General features: G+C 43.9%; 1 protein-coding gene and 1 pseudogene across 1 annotated transcript; both read right to left on the bottom strand.

Annotated features, from left to right (window-relative positions):
- Window positions 1-3,887: 3,887 nt before the first annotated feature.
- Window positions 3,888-12,099, bottom strand: LOC121534773 (annotated as a pseudogene).
- Window positions 12,100-12,453: 354 nt separating this feature from the next.
- LOC121534950 (angiopoietin-related protein 3) lies at window positions 12,454-15,829 on the bottom strand. Its single transcript, XM_041841584.2, has 7 exons — window positions 15,212-15,829; window positions 14,754-14,864; window positions 14,514-14,637; window positions 14,217-14,330; window positions 14,009-14,104; window positions 13,575-13,847; window positions 12,454-13,364 (listed from the first exon to the last, which is right to left on the bottom strand). Exons 1-7 carry the CDS (start codon window positions 15,725-15,727, stop codon window positions 13,153-13,155), a joined length of 1,446 nt encoding a protein of 481 aa, XP_041697518.1. The 5' UTR covers window positions 15,728-15,829; the 3' UTR covers window positions 12,454-13,152.

Raw genomic sequence — 15,829 nt, 5'->3', positions numbered from 1 at the left:
TGCCGATGTAGCGTATAGCCCGCTAGCTGTATGTTATCCATGTCGTCGTTCAGCCACGACTCGGTGAAACATAATATATTACCGTTTTTAATGTCCCGTTGGTAGGATAACCATAATCTTAGGTCATCCAATTTGTTCTCCAATGATTGAAGATTGGCTAATAGGATTGATGGAAGAGGCAGTTTACTCGCTCGCCATCGGATCCTTACAAGGCACCCCGACCTACATCCACGATATCTCCGTCTCTTCCTCATGCGAATGACGGGGATTTGGGCCTTGTCGGGTGTCTGTAGGATATCCTTCGCGGCCGCCTCGTTGAAGAAAAAATCTTCGTCCAATACGAGGTGAGTAATCGCTGTCCTGATATCCAGAAGCTCTTTTTGGTTATAAGAGACGATGGCAGAAACATTATGTACAAAATAAATTACAAATAATGCGTAAAAACACACATAATGGTACAATTGGTTAGAGGGCTGTAAAACGGCAGCCATCTTCTCCCGCGCTGTTTCCAGCAATTGTGGGTTCGATTACAGGCTCAAAATGGCCAGAAACAAATAACTTTTTTCTGAAACTCGTCAGTCTATTCTTGTTCTGAGAAATGAAGGCTATTCCATGCGAGAAATTGCCAAGAAACTGAAGATCTTGTACAATGCTGTGTACTACTCCCTTCACAGAACAGCGCAAACTGGCTCTAACCAGAATAGAAAGAGGAGTGGAAGGCCCCGGTGCACAACTGAGCAAGAGGACAAATACATTAGAGTGTCTAGTTTGAGAAACAGGCGCCTCACAGGTCCTCAACTGGCAGCTTCATTAAATAGTACCCGCAAAACAACAGTCTCAACATCAGCAGTGAAGAGGCGACTGCGGGATGCTGACCTTCTAGGCAGAGTTGCAAAGAAAAAGCCATATCTCAGACTATCATCAGCAACAGAGCATTGACACCATTCAGTATGAGATGGCATATAGATATATATAGATATGAGATGGCCTTAGTTATCTTAGAATAGAATAGACTAGCGGCACCGTGCCCTTACCAGTGGTAAATACTTTGAAATATATTTAAATGTCTTCTTTGAGGACTGACAGTGAAGCAACCAACATAATTTTCACCCCAATAACCCCCCAAATAAAGAATGTGTTGTTTATATCTCTTCAGCTAATTGTTGCTATAGCATTCTCAACTTGGGAGCATTCAAATAAACTCTGTCCCAAATGGAATCTCAAGTAGCCTACCCCATGGTGCAAAATGAAACACCCAGTGTTACACATCAGAAACATATGTTAAATTCTCATGCATTGGCTCACAACATTGTGAGTGTGTATAAAGAAAAGGCGACTGAGGCCTAATTTCAGAATGAGCTGGAGTTGGTGTTGCTGCTCTGTCTGTCTGGGGATTGGGCTCAGGGAGAGCATGGAGGGGTCAGAGAGAGTTTGATCGTGATCCAAGAGACTGAAGCTGCAGAGACGACCCACAAACAGATGTGTGGCCAGATCCCCCCTACCCCTGAGATCTGAAGGAGATGAGAGACATGGTAGTGAAACAGAAGATGGAGCTGAGTTTCACCAAGACTAAGCTGAGGGACATGGAGGCCAGACTGAAGGACAGTGAGGACCAGGCAGAGGACCAACGATTTGAGCTTCGATTCACCAAGAAGGAAGTGAAGGAGCTGAAGACAGAGAACGCAGCTGAACTGTCAGCCAATGGAGGCCAGAGTGACAGCCAGTGAGAGGGAGGTAGAGGAGCTGAAGAGGGAGAACAGACAGACCAAAGGTGGCCTTCTCTGTTGGTTTGATTGATTCAGGAATTGTAGGACCATTCATTACTGAAACCCAACTGATCTACTACAACAGAGTCATCACCAACATTGGCACAGCTTACAACCAAATTACAGGTCTCTTAGAAGCACCAGTGTGAGGAGTCTACTACTTCAGATTCACTACCTGGGAATACCGCAATTTGCAAAGCGTAGGAGTAAGCCTGTACCACAATTATTTTAAAAGCATGGGAACGGGTTAATAACGTTATTTTATGTTATGGCAAAAACGCAACAAAGTGCCTATGCAAAGCCCTCACTTTGTCACTCAGATACTTATTCCAATATCTGCCTGCTTGCCAGCAGAAAACCTTTGCCAGTATGTGTGTGTAGGCTACCTGCCCTCCCCCTCCCTCCGGAGCATAGTCTACTGTAGCTACTGACAAGCATGATTCAGAAATTAGGGAGAGAGAATTTTAATAAGAGAAGAATGGATTAACTTTTTCAATGCTAGTTAAGGAGACTATAGTTATCACATTTCACGTTGGATTTATTAACAACAAAAAGGTAAGACGTGTTTTTATTTTTGTGCCGCTCTGCACACACAAGGTTGTTAGCTAGCTAGCTAGCTAGCTCTGGTCTAGCTCTTGAAAACTCTGGTCGGAACGGTGGAACGGAACCAAAAAAGTAATGGTTCTGTTCAGACTGAAACGATTGGAAATAATTTTGCTTCCAACCCCTGCTTATAACTACAATACTTTTAGTGGCTTCCCGCTCTTCCCTATGTTTCAATTAAATTACATTGAACCAACGTAGAATAGATGTTGAATTGATGTCTGTGCCCAGTGGGTCAGCTTTCTGATGGGAGCAGTTCTGGGGTTTAAGCCCCAATGTTTCTCTCTAACCAATAAATAAGCATTTATAAAATAAATAAAACATGTTGCCGCCAGTTTGTGTCTTAAGGTATTATTAAAGATGATACTAATGATAGCATTAGCTTCGCTGGAACGTAGCCCAATGTAACCAATATTTTTCATTTGTAATCCTGATACTGTGGTGCTAACTCACTCTCCAGCTCCCAGCTGGCCCTGACAGTCCAGCACTATGCAGAGGGGCTGGATCAGAGCATGTCAGCAGCCTCTGGGTTCACCGCTCCAGCCAGGACTGGGTTGGACAGCATGGTTTGGAGGGGACATAGGAGAGGAGACCAACATCATTTACATTACATTTTAGTCATTTAGCAGACGCTCTTATCCAGAGCGACTTACAGTTAGTGAGTGCATACATTATTTTAAATAATTGGCCCCACGTGGGAATCGAACCCACAACCCTGGCGTTGCAAACGCCATGCTCTACCAACTGAGCTACATCCCTGCCGGCCATTCCCTCCCCTACCCTGGACCAATTGTGCGCCGCCCCATGGGTCTCCCGGTCGCGGCCGGCTACGACAGAGCCTGGATTCGAACCAGGATCTCTAGTGGCACAGCTAGCACTGCGATGCAGTGCCTTAGACCACTGCGCCACATCAGAGTGGATACTATAGTTCTATGAACACTGTAAATAGAAGTGCTTTTTATATACTTACTGCTGTTAGTAAAAACTTCTACATGTTATTAGGGACAGACAAATCTGCGGAGGCTGACTTTTCTCAAGGCACCAGAAGTGATTTGCAAGAGAAACACTAGTGGAATTGCACTAGCAAAATGTAACTAACTGCAGTTTTATTGATTAAATATGCAGACAAAAACACTGTAAGGAAATGAATATTATCCTGCAAATTTCCAACCCTAGCTATCTGGTGACTTTATTGTATTTAAAAATGTGCAGTACTGTATTACCTGGATGCTGAGTAGAATGCTGCTAATTGCGATGCCGGGGTTCCACTCGCTGTCCAGGCAGGGGATACATGGCCTACCTGTGTCCTTGTCCATTTCAACCAAAACAAACAGGGAAACCATTTCCTTTTTATGACACTATTATGGCAATAAATATTGCTGGCAACTCACCATTGGTGTGGAATGGGATGGTGTTGAACTTAACAGTTGGGGGGACAGAATTGTAAGCCTCACTAAATTACAACACCTTATAGAACAGAAAGATTCTAAAACTACATTTATTTTGGTAGTTCAGACAAGTCCTAAATGTAGACACCATATATAATCATCATCATCAGTAGCTGATCATCATCATCATCATCATCATCATCATCATCATCAACAATATACTTTTTGGGGATGCTCTGAACACTCCATGGCCATATCACACCTTCCCACAAGGTGTCCTTCAGTCCCTCCCTTTAGCCTCCCATTCACTCAGGTTGTCACTCACTGGCTTTGCCTCTTGTTTCTGTGAAAACATTTTTACAAGCACACACAGGTAGGATGACCTAATATCTGAAGATCTGATGGATACATAAAACATGGCTGTAAACAAATTTAGAAAAACTCACTATTAGATCTGCTGTCTGCAGTTTGAGGTATTGTTTTCGCAGCAACAGTTGCTACACAACTTGACAACAGTATGTGGCAATATTTCATACAAAAAATGCATGCTTTCCATTATAAAATATTGCATTGGAGCTACACACACACTTGAACACATTCTTTACAAGGGAACAAGGGAGCAAGGTGATGTAATGTTTCGAAGCTGTTGTCAAGCAACATGATGTCGGCCAATTTGGCGGGAAGAACTGCTTTGGATGGAGCCAGACAGCCAACAAATAAGCCTAGGCTACATACTTCCCAACTTCACTTGCTGTAGTGTACCTAAAACGACCTATTTATTGTACAGTAGTTATAGATAGTATTACAGAAAATGCTTAATCTTAAATCACACTTTGAAGACAGAACAGGCATATCAATATTTTTGTATTTAAATAATTTTGCAGACATAGGTTATACACTTAGTATGTAGCTACATGCGCATTATGATATTCTTAGAAACACCACAGTTTGGTCAGTGAGATCTAATCTCTGAATCATATTTTGCCTGGTGTAAGACTTACCTGTGGGTCTTGGAAGATCTTGTCAGGGTCTTTCTCATAGCTGTCAATATAGACCTGAACTGTTGCGTCCATACTCCCTGTTCCACTGAGCCTGTAGATGATCCGGGAGCCATCTGTGAATATTATCCTCAGAGAGCGAGGAGATTAAGATTAAGGACTCCTACAGTAGCTAAGGAAGTTGCTATTATTCATATATCCTATTAGTCCAAAGTGACATGCAGGACCAATTCTGCGTCCACGCCGAAATAGCCGCCTCCATTCTTCACTTGGTTTCTGCAGATGCACCCGTCTATGGGATCAGTGTATTCAAAGTTGTCTGCCTTCTCCACCTGGTAGAGCTTCTCCCCCACAGCGAACCTCTGGCCCATAAAGGCCTTCTCCAGCATCATCAGCTCCAGATCCTCCATCATCTGAACGGCTGCTTCCAGGTCGACTTCCTCATAGTCATACCTGCCCAAGGCAGCACAGCAGAAGATTAGAAGATGAGAAGCTTTGGCTACATTGCTCATGTGTTTCATCTTTCTGAGGCCAACCCCTCTGTCATTGTGTAAAAGAGAATCACACTGCCACTTTCTGCCACTTTCTTTCATTTCATAATGTCTCTTTTTCAGCTTGATTTGATTTTCAGCATGTTATACAACTCAAGGTTTCACTCAGACTTGAGCACTTGCCTGCCTCACTACATCTCCCTGAGAAAGTCAGTGAAAATGGCCACACTACGAAATACAGAGAAATGGGGGATATAGTCATTTTGTTGTTTTGGTTATCATATATGATTACAGTTTATGATCATTCTGCACACATCATTCAATATTCAAGTTCATTATCATTCGTTCATTGAGACAGGATGAAATGCAGTAATGGTCAATGGCTCATTTTCTCATTGGATAATGCCAGGCTGAGACCTTACTTGTCCAGGGCAGTGCTGGTGGGCATGCTGCGGGCGTAGCCTCTCACCCCTGTGTGCTGGAAGTAAGGGATGCTGAAGACATTGGCAGCGATGACAGCCACCGAGTCCGAGGGGTTGACGAAAAAGCCATGCTTACCAAGGATCATGTTACGGTCCTAGGAAACCAGGCAGGGGTTAGAGGTCAGGCGACAAGAGAGAGGGTTTAGCAGCAGGGTGATTTATCTAAATACAATTCAAAGCATCCAACCCATAACCCTAAAGTTGTGATAGTAGTCTTCAGTCTGTCTGGGATGCTTGACTATTTATTATTTCCTTAATTGTCTTGGATGAGGTTTCTCAGTAGATTTGCAGTTGTGTCAGCATTGCCTGTTAAATTACTGATATTTCTTTTGGGGGGGTTCTAGTTAAAAAATATATATAAATGAGAAATTCACAAATGTAAGATGATTACTTCAAATGATTATCATTATTATGAAGACAGTAAAATTATTGGTTGATTTAGCACGCACACGGTCACCATCAAAGGCAGCTCCAAAATCGTACTGGCCACCCCTCATGGTCTCAACCAGGTCCGCTGCGTAGGTGAGGTTGGGGTCAGGGTGCTGCCCCCCAAAGTCTTGCAGGAGGACACAGTTAATGGCGGAGTCTGCAGGGGAGCCCAGCTCCTCACACAGTATCCCCTTAACATAGGGACCCATCACTGAGAAGGTACAGAGAGAGAGGAGGGAGGGAGGGATGGAAAGAGGGATAGAGTCTAGTTTAATAATGAACAGTTTGATGTGCCATGGGGTCCAAGAGACAGGATTAGAGAAATAGAGAATTTGAATTAGACAAGTGCCTGATTTATAGTGTGGCTGTTGAAAGAGACTAGAATTAGGGAAATCTCAATCTTTGACAGAGTAGAGGATCAGGGTCAAGGTATGGGATTCTGTAAGTGGGTTATGGTGGTTATGGCGAAGACATGGCAAAGAATTTGAGAGTTAAATAGTGATAGATTGACACTGTAATGCAGACATTTGGGAAACCATAATGATAGAGATTATTGAGAAATGGAAGGAAATATTTATTGAAAGAGTATCCTTTTTCTTAATGGATTATTTAACGATTTTGACCCTGACCCCAGTCCCGTGAAAACATTTGCCAAGTGCACCTGTTAGCCCACATTTTAGATACCAGAGTATCCAATTACTCGTCATCATTATAACTTTGATCCTTCATTTTCAGAAGCTTTGAAGTCAGTTCAACATGGCCACATCCTTGGGTTGACTGACTGATTGCTCAAAGGCATGAACTTCTTATTGGAGAGAGGGAGTAGGCATGAACGTGGAACCTTGTTAAAATTCCATTCATGTCAAGATCTTCTGCAATTTGGCAGTCTAAGGACACCGGCTTTCCTGTGCGAAGGGGGGTCCCGCCTTTGGTTTCAGTGTTATCACAGGGGAGCTCCTGGAAAAGGTTAGGAACAGCTTGAGTTTAGAAACCTCATCCCCTCTGTAGCAGACAGTTTCTGTAACCCCTCTCTCCTGAAAGACTGGATCATGTAACAGATAATGAGATACAACAGCTGAATTCTCGACTGGGCTTCTGCTCTCACAAATCGTGCTCTGCTCATCTTTACTGTGGCACTGTGTGAGATTATATGAAACCTAAGCTATATACCAACATCTGCACTCGTGAAAACAGCATAACTATAGTATAGGTTTTGCTGTAATGTACATCTGAATAGAGCAGCCTTCTTCTTACCTCCTAATCTTGCAGAACCAGGCGAGTGTGTCTCTGAATACTGCATATACTCCAACTACACGTCGCGTCGTAGCTGTGAAGTCTGGCACGTTAGATTACCAACCTCCATGCATGGCATCTAGCCGGATCTTGATGTGGTTCTCCCCAGACAGCAGCTCCTTCAGTGCAAAGTCAAAGATGTTCCTCAGCATGTTGGCAGAAGACTCTACTGACTCTACCGAGTCCACTATCTCCATTGTGGCGAGACAAAGAATCCCTTCAGTTGTACATCTCAGTAAACAAAGTAGGGAAACAGTTCAAAGAATAAAAATAGGAGCAGTGTTCAGTGGTCAGATTAAGTCAAACCAGAACCTGTGCTGTTAAAAAGTCACATTGATCTTGCACTGCAAACTTGGACTGTCATGTTTTTTATAGTGCAGGTTTTATTGAATTATGTGAGTTTTCTCTATTGCCTTCTCTAAAAGAGCCAACAAGGAACCAAACATTCAGTACTAGTTTACTTCTCCAGTTCTCCTGTCAGGTTATGAGCGATGTGTTTGTGCTCACCTGTGAAGGGTTTGAACTAGTTCTCCAGGTCAAACATCTGTTTGCTCAGGGTAGCCAAGTCTACCCGGAGTTCTGGGCAGATGGCATACTCCTCTATGGTTCTGCTGATCTGGAAGATTTTGTTGGTGATCGCCTCCTGGGCTGGGCCTGGATTGGGTCAAACAGAAGCAAGACTTAATAGTGTAGTATCCACTGAATACACATGTCTTGTGTTACACAAGGGCACTCATTTGTGTTGATCTTAATTGTGCTGCTCTAGTCTTTTCAATTGTTAATATAGACTGAAATTGTATAAAATGTGTCAAAAATCTGCATCACTGAGCATGATACTTGTGAAATGTCTCTACCTCATCTTATAACACTCTTGGCTAACACCCTTTCCTCCTGTTCCCTGTTCTCCAGTTACAGTACCTGCATTAGCAGTGTTGAACTTGATGCCAAAGTCTCCTTCGGGTCCCCCAGGGTTGTGACTGGCTGTGAGGACGATACCGCCGATGGCCTTGTACTTTCTGGAAACCGCTGGCGTGGACATGATCCCATGATGACCAATCACGAGCCGGCCAACCTGCCAAGATGACACAGGTCAGGTGTGTGTTTTGGCAGGGGTGTTGTAAAGTTGACTTTCAGGTTAGCGTGTCTGTTGTGGTTACACACTTTAGCAGTTCTTTTTAAACAAGCCACTATGGCTTGGAGTTGAACACGTTTTATGACTGAAAGCCTCACGTGGATGGTATACAGTGGGGAAAAAAGTATTTAGTCAGCCACCAATTGTGCAAGTTCTCCCACTTAAAAAGATGAGAGAGGCCTGTAATTTTCATCATAGGTACACGTCAACTATGACAGACAAAATGAGAAAAGAAAATCCAGAAAATCACATTGTAGGATTTTTAATGAATTTATTTTCAAATTATGGTGGAAAATAAGTATTTGGTCAATAACAAAAGTTTCTCAATACTTTGTTATATACCCTTTGTTGGCAATGACACAGGTCAAACGTTTTCTGTAAGTCTTCACAAGGTTTTCACACACTGTTGCTGGTATTTTGGCCCATTTCTCCATGTAGATCTCCTCTAGAGCAGTGATGTTTTGGGGCTGTCGCTGGGCAACACAGACTTTCAACTCCCTCCAAAGATTTTCTATGGGGTTGAGATCTGGAGACTGGCTAGGCCACTCCAGGACCTTGAAATGCTTCTTACGAAGCCACTCCTTCGTTGCCCGGGCGGTGTGTTTGGGATCATTGTCATGCTGAAAGACCCAGCCACGTTTCATCTTCAATGCCCTTGCTGATGGAAGGAGGTTTTCACTCAAAATCTCACGATACATGGCCCCATTAATTCTTTCCTTTACACGGATCAGTCGTCCTGGTCCCTTTGCAGAAAAACAGCCCCAAAGCATGATGTTTCCACCCCCATGTTTCACAGTAGGTATGGTGTTCTTTGGATGCAACTCAGCATTCTTTGTCCTCCAAACACGACGAGTTGAGTTTTTACCAAAAAGTTATATTTTGGTTTCATCTGACCATATGACATTCTCCCAATCCTCTTCTGGATCATCCAAATGCACTCTAGCAAACTTCAGACGGGCCTGGACATGTACTGACTTAAGCAGGGGGACACGTCTGGCACTGCAGGATTTGAGTCCCTGGCGGCGTAGTGTGTTACTGATGGTAGGCTTTGTTACTTTGGTCCCAGCTCTCTGCAGGTCATTCACTAGGTCCCCCCGTGTGGTTCTGGGATTTTTGCTCACCGTTCTTGTGATCATTTTAACCCCACGGGGTGAGATCTTGCGTGGAGCCCCAGATCGAGGGAGATTATCAGTGGTCTTGTATGTCTTCCATTTCCTAATAATTGCTCCCACAGTTGATTTCTTCAAACCAAGCTGCTTACCTATTGCAGATTCAGTCTTCCCAGCCTGGTGCAGGTCTACAATTTTGTTTCTGGTGTCCTTTGACAGCTCTTTGGTCTTGGCCATAGTGGAGTTTGGAGTGTGACTGTTTGAGGTTGTGGACAGGTGTCTTTTATACTGATAACAAGTTCAAACAGGTGCCATTAATACAGGTAACGAGTGAAGGACAGAGGAGCCTCTTAAAGAAGAAGTTACAGGTCTGTGAGAGCCAGAAATCTTGCTTGTTTGTAGGTGACCAAATACTTATTTTCCACCATAATTTGCAAATAAATTCATTAAAAATCCTACAATGTGATTTTCTGGAAAAAAATATCTCAATTTGTATGTCATAGTTGACGTGTACCTATGATGAAAATTACAGGCCTCTCTCATCTTTTTAAGTGGGAGAACTTTCACAATTGGTGGCTGACTAAATACTTTTTTCCCCCACTGTAGATTTCATTTGATTCCATATTTACTTCTGGATTTTAACATGAGAAGTCCATAAGCTATGGTTGCTGGTGGTTATACTTAGAGTGGCCATAGAAACACATTAGGTGCAGGTGTCATCATGTGTAACTTCATTTTAATCCCCCTAAACATCCCCCCATCTGCAAAAGCATCCAAGGTTCTCTAATTTATGACCCAGCACCTCGGGGGCCACATTAGTGCTGGCACTGGGACAATATTTGAAGACAGTGAGTCCTCAGTTAAGAAAGTTTGCTTTCCAGACCAACTTAGAATAAGTATTCAACAATTGTAATAAACGTGGCATATATAGACAGTCTTTCTTAAAACGGTATGTGATTCAAAGATATAAAACAACCAGCTGTTAATTCGATCACTTCCTCCTGGCATATTTTCAGACTCCTTTAATCCATTGCTAATGTTTGCATGCCCTGGATAGGCCACGTGTATAAAATAGGTAACACCACCAACCAGTGATTTGGAAAAGGTGACACTGATACACAGTCGCCCACATAATGACAGGTTACAGTGACAGATAACACTGACCCCGTTCGCAGCTGCCATCTGAACAATGACCTTGATGGCAGGTTTGATTGAAGTAGCGTCCATCTCCCCCAACTACCATTGTGGACCCCTGGCGGTCTAGCAGATCGATGGAGGAATATATATTCTGGACGAAGTTCTGAAGGTAGTTCCTTTTGGACAGGAAGACGAACACCTTCTTTCTCAGACCACCACTACCTGGTCTGGGTAAGGGGCTGTGGGTAGAGTCAGAACTTGCAGTACATTTACATTTACATTTTAGTCATTTAGCAGACGCTCTTATCCAGTAGACTATCATCCATTGTTTCAATGTGCTACAAAAACAAAACATAAAACAAGAGGGGTAACCTGTTGTGTAGATGTGATCCCCTGACAGTTAAAATGGTGTACAGGGGTAACGGGAGGGAAGAATCTTAGCCACTCCCAGTATTTCACAGGCGGGTAGAGGGTAGTTATGGGTCCAAAAATAACCAGGCGGTCTAATGTGTGTGCAGAGGCCGATGGTAACTAAAGACGCTCCTTAGTTTGCACATGTGCTGGGGGATCACTGTCAGGGCTGCAGCAGACCCTGTGTGGTCCTTCCAGGCAGTAGGTGGGAGTGCCATGTAGTTTAGGCTCTGCAGCTATGCTGACAATGATGGTTGAGAGGAGGATGTTGTCTCTAGTAAGAGATGCCCTAAGCACTGATTCAGGGTCAGTTTTGATTTTCATTTACTTGTTGATGCTTGAGATGTGGTGGTAATACTATCCCAGACCAGTGTGAAGGGTCAACTTCTTCTCTGAGAGTAGAATGCAATCCTGCCTCATACTAATGTAGGATGTTGTTTTGCTAGTGCAGCATCCCCAACATTATGGGGTTGTGACCTACCTAAAGTCTTTCAACTTTTCTTGTGACCCTCCAGTTAGACAAAACAATATTTCCAGTTGAAAGCTGACCAGGTGCACTATTTTGGGAAAAACTACTAGTGCTGTAGTCCTCTGCTGTCACATTGTGTCCACTCATTAGCTTGGTAAGAAAATATCAATTGTAGGCCTGATTTCATCAGAGGCCGGTGAGATATCGGATATTTTTCAGGTCAAGGCTGAACAGTGTCTACAGGGGAAGATCAAAGGTACCTGTCAGACACTCACTATGTTGTCATACACTCACTGAAGGCCATCCCTCTGTTTACATAAAGGGGCCAACTTGTTCTAGCCTGGGCACCAGTCTGTTTAGCTAACATTCCACTCCTGGTACTCTGTGCCATAGCGAAACATGACACGAAGTACAAGGAGAGGAATGTTAGCCAAATAGACTGGTACCTAGGCTAAACTTATTCTGCCAATCATGATACTCCCATCCCTCCCATAGCCTCTGATAAGTCCATTTTAATTGAATAATAATAATACACTGTGGAAAGCTTGAATAGAGAGGGGTTTTAGGGTACTGTATATTTACAGGTATAGCTACTAACGGCTATAGAAGGGCATATAGACATTTCAATCTTTCAACTGGATAACCATGTTTTTGCTAAGTAGCTAATTAGAAATCAAATTATTTTGTTGCAGTCGAAATATTGTTGTAGTCTTTTGAGGGTAATTATCCAGAACCACACCAGTAGTGTCATAAATATGATTTATTTTCCAGAACTGTAAAAATGTGATAAGTAACAAAAATACAGTATTTACAGTACAGATGTGCTGAGAGTCAATGTGACTAAGATCCTGGTGATGCCTGTGTGCTGTCCATCCAATTCCTCACCACTTCATACCTGGTTGTATTCAGACTTAAGATCTGCACGTTTAACACACATTTTCGTGCAAGTCTCCCATTGACGTGAAAGAATGATGTACGTTTAGCATATTTGCGAGGTTTGTGTGCAGATCTCATGTATGAATACCGCCCACCATTAATTCATAGTTTACCGTGTGAAATACAGTTGCTTAAACAAGAACTCTATAGGATTCCTCCAATGCATGTAACAATAGGAGGATGTTATCGATCAATTACGCTAAACTGAGTGTAACATTTTTTGACAATTCATTTGGTTCCTTGTGTCCCAAAGCCTTTAATGCTGAAGAGGAGAATCAATACTTTTTAGACTAGTTATAAGACAAACAGTGACTTAGAGATATAGATTCAGAGTCCTATTTAATGAACTTGGTCCCACTGTGCAGTCGACAGAAGAAACCTGACTAAACTGGCCTCCCAAATCTCCTAAATCTCCTTAAGGCCTTGTTGTCAGGGACTGTCAGTCACATGTATCTTTGCCAAAGGTTGGTCAAGGTCTTGTTTCTGTCCATATGTCTTGTGTTTGTTCTCAGCGGAAGTTGCCCGTTTCTGAGGAGGTTGAGGTGGCGGTAGCGGTGGGGGTGGAGCGAATAGAGATCTGGGTGCATCGCAGGGAATAGGAGGCCCCTCTGGTGGGCTTCCAATGGATTCCCCTCCTACGCTCGAACCGTCCCTTGGGTCTCACGTGGATGTATCTCCCATTCAGATTGGTGTCTCCACAAGCGTTGAACCACCAGCCACCTGCAAAAGCCCGTAAGATTAGTTCAACTTGATGCTGGTGTGAAAAACAGCAGACTCCATTCAATCTAATGATCCATTAAATCGTATGCTTCATAAATTAGATACAAATCTTTCAATAAATACTTTTATTCAGAACAAACCCTGTACTTGAGCCTTACGATAAACCATGCATCCATAAAATGTCGTCCTCCCCAGTCCCCACTACTGTACCTGTGTAGGTGTAAGCGCAGTGTGAGTCTTCAAGGTTGTCATTGTCCCGGTCCTTGGTGGAGAACTTCATACCGGTGTGGTTGCTCATTGCATCAGGCAGATTTCCGGATGCCTGTGAGAGGTGGATAGTATAGTGGGCCTCTGGTCCATCCAGAGAGAAGTTGTATTCGATGACGCGTTTGCCCTGTTTCCAGTCCTCCAGTTGGATGTTCAGAAAAGAGTCACCTTGACTAGCCAGGGAGTGGACCTTCTTCAGACCCAGCCAGAACTCCCCTGTAACACAGACAAATCCATAAGGCTCAGTGCTGAAGTTGTACACACACACCCAGGCACGTGAGGTGATGACAGCATCAGTGCTTTAATAATTGAGTACTCTGGTCTGGTGCACTGGCCATGAGAAAATACACATTGCACCTCACAATTCGATCACTCACCTTGAAAGTCTCCAAATCCGTTTTCATACTTCTCCCAATTCTGATCGAAATTCACAGACCCATCCTTCCTTCTCTGGATTATAGTAGCCCCTCCATCTGCAGAAAGGAAAGAGGAAGTACTTGAACCCAAATCAATAAATATACATTAGTACACAATGTTTCAGTCCAGTAACGGATCTGCATTGGCGCAACTCATTGTCTGTCTTACCTTTATCCATGTCGCAGTAGACCATGAAGGGCTCGGATTGGTTAGGTTTGATGGCGTACACTCCACTGGCTCTCTCGCCTCTGGTAAATAGCTCACAGCAGTCTGATGGGAGATCTGTGGCATAACCACTCACACAGTCAATCAGCAGCACTCGGCAGTGACTGAACAACCCTGTTGTCCCTCAAACATTGTGTTTTGTGTGGACCTTGTGTTTTGGAGGGCCCCTAAAATTGCCAAAGTATCAGCTAAAGGGAGTACAAATTAACAAATGATCATGACTCTTTTAAGCCACCTTACCTGTCATGTCTAAGCTGCCATTGGCAGAGGTGTTGGTCAGATACCCAGTGAGGGCCGGCGTGACAGACTGGAAGTTGTCAGATGGTTTCTCAATGGTCTCTTGCATGGAAGGGTTATAGGTGAGCTAAAAATGCAAAGGAATAGTGTTGTACTATAAAAATGTAGTCATTTGCCTGCTGTCATGATTGGAAGACTGTAAGGCTCAAGCTAGATCAATTGTTGTACAATAGCAGTAACTACCTTCTCCTCCAGAGTCTTCATCTTGCTCCTCTGGTGGTCAAGCTGGCCACTCTGCTCTCTCACAGCCTTCAGCAGCTCAGTGATGCTCCTCTCCTGGGTGTGGATCACATCCTGAGGGACACATGATGGGACCGGGTAATTTCTCCAGACATTACTATTTATCATAGGGCACAATATGTCTATCTGGTAGTATTGTGCTGTTACTCTTCAAGGAAATGGAGTAGGCTAATCACTATGTAAAAGAACCTAAGGTGACTTTAATCTATTTATCTTCTTGAGGTTTGTTGAAGTGTCTGAAAATCTTGTAAAACTTCCCCATAAACTTTCCCTTGGTTTCCATATCAATATTCTACATGGATATTTTGTGAGTTTTGTGAGAATGTCAATCAGCTTTAACCCCATGCTCAACTCAAAACAGCATTTCCCCCATGGGTTAAGGTCAGTTTGGGGTGACTCACCTTCAGTGCGCTGATCTCAGCCAGCTGATCGGTGGGCACCAGGCCCTGAGACAGGCTGCTCAATTTCTCCTCCAGCCCGCCCACCTTGCTCTGAAGCTGGCTACGCTCCTGCAGTATGCTCTCCACCTTGGAGTTGATCTCCAGCGACAGGCTTTTGATCTCCTCGTTGTTGGCCTTGAGCACCACCGTGGTCTTCTTCAACTCCTCCTCTTCCTCCTTGATCTCGCTGGCCAGCACAGAGAGCTGGTTGAAAGAGTGGTCAAAGATGTTGAGTTTCTGGAAGATGTCATTGATCTGGCCCTTGGTCTTGTGGACGAAGTCCCTGAGGCTGTGGCCGAGCTGGAGGAGACCGTTGGCCAGGAGACGCACGTCGTCAAGAGCGGCGAAGCGGGAGCGGGCTTCGACGGCGGGAACCTGAAGGAGGGGAGGGTCTTCGGACATGGGCTCCTCCTTGGTGCAGAGGACCAGGGGCCAAGAAGCCACAAGGACGAACAGAAAGGTTAGCGTTAGCTTCATGATGTTTGTTTCTGTCTTTAGACCGTCTCGTGTTGATAGTGAGCTGGCCAGCCGGCCACTTGAGTCCCCTCTTCGCTTGAAAAGACGCCACAGGACACAGAA

The sequence above is a fragment of the Coregonus clupeaformis genome, chromosome 21 (genome assembly GCF_020615455.1).
Source record: "Coregonus clupeaformis isolate EN_2021a chromosome 21, ASM2061545v1, whole genome shotgun sequence".
Taxonomy (NCBI): domain Eukaryota; kingdom Metazoa; phylum Chordata; class Actinopteri; order Salmoniformes; family Salmonidae; genus Coregonus; species Coregonus clupeaformis.
The sequence above is the reverse complement of the archived record's forward strand: the minus strand, read 5'-3'. Positions and strand labels throughout refer to the sequence as shown.